Below are 5,466 nucleotides of genomic sequence, written 5' to 3'. Positions count from 1 at the left end.
ATATAGTGCTACACGGCCAACGTTTGCAAAAACCTAATCCCTCCTTGCAGTGTCCTTGTACTTGTACATGTTCATGGCCGTGACTTTAGCACGGGCTTTAACACGGCCTGCTCCCGTCTGACTTTGTAGCTCAGTCGGTTGAGCAGCGATGATCTAACCCGAAGGTCGTGGGTTCAATTCCCACCCTGGTCAGAGTTTTTCTCTGTCCTTGTGTGGGCCCATTTCCATCAGTAGGGCTAACGCTCACATGGTTCATATGGGGTACAAAACTAGCACTTCACATTACACTCTAATCAGTTAAGTCTGTTCAAATATAGTGCTACACGGCCAACGTTTGCAAAAACGTAATCCCTCCTTGTATCACAGATTTGTACTGCGCAAAAAAACCCGCTTGCTTGAAAAAAGGCCTAGAATCAGAGAAACAGCAAGATTTCGAATAGTGTCGAAAATGGCCACTTTTGGCAAAATGGCAAAGGGGGGGGGGGACCCTTAGCAAATCTTCGAAAATTACCAATTTTTAGCTTTATTGATTTCAAATTGAGAAACAAGTCAACATTTTGTAAGAAAAATATTAGTAGACTTTTATCAGGCAAGTCAAGTCAGGGGCACCCAACGGCAATATAGTTCAAAAGCACTAAACATAGCATTGTTAAACGCATTTTAGCATTTAAACGGTAGATATAGCCATATTTTTATCCCCAAAAATTTTTTCATCTGTTCGGATTTCCTAGCTGAAAGTCTAGTGATCCGAAAATTATAGGGATCAAAACTTACATTTTCGAAAATTTCAGCAAGAAAAAAGCTCCCGAAATATCTAGGTGACCTTTTTAGGGTAAAAATCCATTAAAAATAGGCAATTATACCATTTTTTAGATGTTCGAAAATCCTAGGACAGGCAGGCGAGCAAGAAATTTTTCAACAAAGGTTTCGAAAATTCTAGTTCTAAAATCGTTTTCCGAACAGATATTTTCCGAAAATTGACGTTGGGTGCCCCTGTCAAGTCTCAAAAGATAAAACGTCAAGTTATTTTTATTTTGCAAAAGTTGTTTACTTCACTTGTCTAAGGAGGACTTAGTGGATGAACACAATGCACTTTGCAAAGAAAATAAAAGAGTTAAAATTAGAATGCCATCGAAAAATACTTTTCTCCTCAGTGCGATATTAACTTCCGAGCTTTCAAATTTTGCTAAATTTCGGAAAAGTCCAAGTATTGTTTAGTGACGGGTTAACTCGTTCTCTTGTCTAATTATAATGCACCTTTTAACTACGAAATTAAGCGAATTCAAATGACCTTGAAAAATAAACGTATAAGCAGAACGCAACAAAAATGCAAAACATTTAATTGGCTTATCGAACAAAAACAAACCAAAGCGAATTTTCATTGGCTTAGCGAACGCGTATGCTATCAACGTCATCTCTCTATGGAAAGCGATCGGCATTTCGCTTTGACGTCATTTGAAGTGCAGTAATGTGATTGCGCAATCGAACTGTTTTCTGCCCAATGATATTAGGAATTTCCTTGGCGGGAATAACGAGAAGCTTTGTTCTAATCTTGCCAAACGTTGGTCCAAACCTCGTTCCAAGGGCAACGACAATGGAGGCAGAAAAGAGAGACCCTGGGAACGAGGTTGACACCGGTCCGTGAAACAAATTGCGAACACTTTTTCAAGGTCATAAGAAAGTCGCTCTATCCGGCTTAAGTACTGTTCTTCGCAGATGCAATCATATCACACATCTGCCACACAATCTATCACATATGTTGCAGCCCTTATATCATGGAAAAAAGCTGCACTTCGGACGTGTCGCAATCCAGGCCTTTATTTCGGGCACATTTAGCATTCGCTTATAATGCTCCACCAAAACTGGGAAATTCTCGAGCTCGTTTGGAACTGTTGGCTCACCGTCAGCAAGGAAACTATTGAAGAATTCAAAGAATGCAATGTCGGCATACGTCATCTGCAAAACGAGAAGAAATAACATTGAAATCAGGGAATGATTCGATCGTGCAATTTTATGACATGATATGAGTATTATGTTCAATTTGCTTTTGAAACTTTGAGAGAACTCTTTACTTGTTAAAAGGATGCTGGTTAAGTATCCTTTTTTCTTCTAAAATACGCATAAGTTGCAGTTAAACAAGAGGTATTTTTCTCTTCTTCTCAAACTGTAAAGAAATCGCGTGAACCCAGTCAGGATCTTTATAGCTGCTGCACCACATGCTCATTTCTTCAGGCAGCCGCAGCCAATACAGCTCAGTTATTAACTAAATTCTTCAGATGAAGATTATCTGTGTCAACGTGTCGGATGTATCAATCCGTTAAATGTTGATGATTGTATTCCCCTTACTGATGATAAAGGACTTAAAGAAGATTCCGCTGGCCAAAAGGATCGCAGCTCTGGGAACGAGAATGTAGCAGATGTTGTTATGATCGGTCACAGGCCAACCATCCTCTGTCGGTCTTGTTGTTGTTGTTGTTGTTATCGATCTGTATAAGGATAGATACATTTGTTGCGATTTGCACGGCAATAAAGTTTGAAAGTAAATAATTCAATGAAAGATCAAACAAAGTGTCAACCGAGTCCTGTTTTGTGTTTTTTTGGTCGTTCCGAGCTGTTTTAGGCGTCATTTTGCGAGATCTTTTCTCGACCGCCAGTGTAAGAGTCAAGAGAATTGACAAGGCGGCAACACCGAGCAGCCGGCCAGTGACCTCCTCTTGTTCAAGCGGGAACTGACGCAAAACCAGTGTAATTCTCACCTTAAAAACACCAGCATCCGATCGATTAGGGATGCCCCCATATCTTCGCCGAATTTGAGCTTCATCTTTCGAAAATTCACCGAGAAAGGCGATCCTGAAGTCCATCATAAAGCTCCCTCAACATGATCGGTGCAAGAAACCAGATCAAAGGAATTCGAAGAATTTTAGTATATTCGAATCTACCAATCAGTGCAACGCGACCGTTAGCTTGCCAACGCTTGGCAACGGTCACGTTGTACTGAAGCTCAAATTCAGGGTAGGTATGGGGATATCCCTATTGGATCGGATGCTGGTGTTTTTAAGGAGAGAACTTCACTGACCCTCTGACAGACGGTCGAGAAAAGATCCTCACAAAATGACGCCTAAAAGCTCGAAACGACCAAAAAAACAAAGCACAGGACTCGGTTGACACTTTGTTTGATCTTTCATTGAATTATTTGCTTTAAAACTTTATTGCCGAGCAAATGGCAACCGCCGTAATTTATTTATCCTTCTACAGATCGATAACAACGACACCAACGGAGGGTGGTCCGTCTGTGAAATTATCATCCGAAGTTATGTTATCCTACCCAGGCTCCTCACGGGCAAAAAATGCAACATTCATATCCTTTTTTTAAACACTTTCCTATCATCCCGCGTTTTAGAATATTCCGTATATTCCGTGTTTTGGCATGTTCCGTATATTTCGTGTTTCAAAATATTCCATATTTTCCGTATTTTAGAATATTCCATGTATTCCGCAATTCCGCCGTTCTGCCATTCCATCGAATAGAGTCACCCTCATTGCCGACGGCGAAAGTTGAGTTTATTTTAAAATTTTCGCAGTCAGGAATCCCGGATCTCGGGGCTTGATTTCCCGAATCCCGCTTTGACGCTAGATTCCGCGTCCCGTCCATAAATGCAATCCCGAATCCCTTTCCTATATTTCTTTATAATCCCGAATCCTGGGCTCCAAAAAGACCAAATTGAGGATCCCGAAAATCCTATTGGGGACCCTCATACTACGCGCGCTCATGGAATGATTATTGCATACCTAACATAACTGCATGGACACCTTTACAATCTATAAATAGAAGATATGTTGACTTCCGAGGAAATATAAGCATTTTATTCCATATTCAATTACCTTGTCACCAAAGAAGAAATCTTTCTCTCCAAGAAGATTGGTGTACTTCTCGAGTCGGGCAGGAAGTGTGCTTTCATGAAATTGCTTTGTTTGATCCTCCTGAAGGGGAAGATAACGTGTACAAGAAAACACTATTATAATAGCCTGCGCAACTGGCGGTAGTCGTGGCGCGGAGAATGGGGTGGGGCGCTGTCAAACCCATTCTCCGTGCGGCATTTGCCTCTCGCGCCAACAATACCACCAGTTACGCAGGCGATAAGTCGCACGAATTCAAACTGGTTTGAATTCGTGCGACTGATCGCAGCGACAAAATTCTGCCGCAGCGACAATGATTTTCATGAAATTAACCGTGTCACACAAGGCGATTTGTTGCGGCGACGTGTCGCAGCGACTTATCGCCTAGTGTGTAACAATTATCCTGCGACATCGCGCGGAATATCGCCTGATACTAGGGAGTTGAAGATCTGCGACGCGACGTTAACGAAAACGTCATTTAAAATTGCAACTTCAGGTCAATTAATCTTTTTCGTCATTATGTCGGCCTGTCTAACTTCTAAAAACTAGTGTAACTTTCCAGGAACTAAATTAGGAGGTGCGGTGTTGAAGCTACGACAGAAAATTTAAATTCGCTGCCTTGTGCTCACGTTCTCTGAAAAACTTGAGAATTGGTAATTTCACGTCGTAGATTTGCAGAAAACGTGAAAGAAATGTACAAAAATGAAAAATGCACGTGCAGAGCGTGCAAAGCTATTGTTTTTGCTCGTTAATATGCATAATTTGTGACGTTTTCGTTGCCGTCGCGTCGTAGATCTTAAACTCCCTACTTAGCTGACGAGGCCGAAGGCCGAGTTGGCTAAAATCAGGCGGTATTCCGCAAAATTGAGCAGGATAATTGTTTTATTATTCAACACATTGATGACAAAGCACAATTTTCTTCGTTTATTGGAAAAAAAAGCTGAAACTACCATTTTTCTCCGCGACACACAAAGTTACGTATATGGCAGGATATACGTTGAGTACGCACGACGAATGGGGAGGCGCGGTGGCCTCATGGTTAGAGTGCTCGACTCCGGATCGAGTGGTCCAGGTCCGGGTCCGGGTCCTGGCCGGGGACATTGTGTTGTGTTCTTGGGCAAGACACTTTACTCTCACGATGCCTCTCTCTCCACTCAGGTGTATAAATGGGTACCAGCGAAATGCTTGGGGTAACCCTGCGATGGACTAGCATCCCATCCAGGGGGGAGTAGAAATACTTCTAGTCGCTTCATGCTGATGAAACCGGAGATAGGTGCCGGCCTGATGGGCCTTCTGGCTCGTAATCAGAGACTTTACTTTTACGCACGACGAATATTGAGCGCGCTATGACCATATTTGGACATTGCCACAATGTGTTGAATAATAATATACTTAATAATATCCCTATTTGGCTTAGGATGAGGTAGTTACAAAAATGTTCAAATAGAGTCCTCACCATGAAGTTTCTACCAGGACATCCCCTCAGGAATTGTAGTAATCGAGGAGGCGAAATTTTGCTATTTTTTTGCAAAAAAAAAGAAGTGACGGGAAAGGAAGTGTAACCACTCT

The 5,466-nt window shown here is 41.9% G+C and overlaps 1 protein-coding gene across 1 annotated transcript in view; it reads right to left on the bottom strand.

Moving 5' to 3' along the window:
- Positions 1-507: 507 nt before the first annotated feature.
- The window catches only part of LOC138059786 (glutathione S-transferase-like), a 12,101-nt gene continuing 7,142 nt past the window's right edge, over positions 508-5,466 (bottom strand). Inside the window, exons 4-5 of the mRNA XM_068905400.1 lie at positions 3,883-3,981; positions 508-1,956 (exon numbers count right to left, since the gene is read on the bottom strand). Of these exons, the coding sequence (XP_068761501.1) occupies positions 1,774-1,956; positions 3,883-3,981 (282 nt within the window). The 3' untranslated portion in view covers positions 508-1,773. The remainder of the gene's footprint in view (positions 1,957-3,882; positions 3,982-5,466) is intronic.

The sequence above is a fragment of the Montipora capricornis genome, chromosome 8 (genome assembly GCF_036669925.1).
Source record: "Montipora capricornis isolate CH-2021 chromosome 8, ASM3666992v2, whole genome shotgun sequence".
Classification (NCBI taxonomy): Eukaryota; Metazoa; Cnidaria; class Anthozoa; order Scleractinia; family Acroporidae; genus Montipora; species Montipora capricornis.
This window is presented reverse-complemented; position numbering and strand designations above follow the sequence as displayed.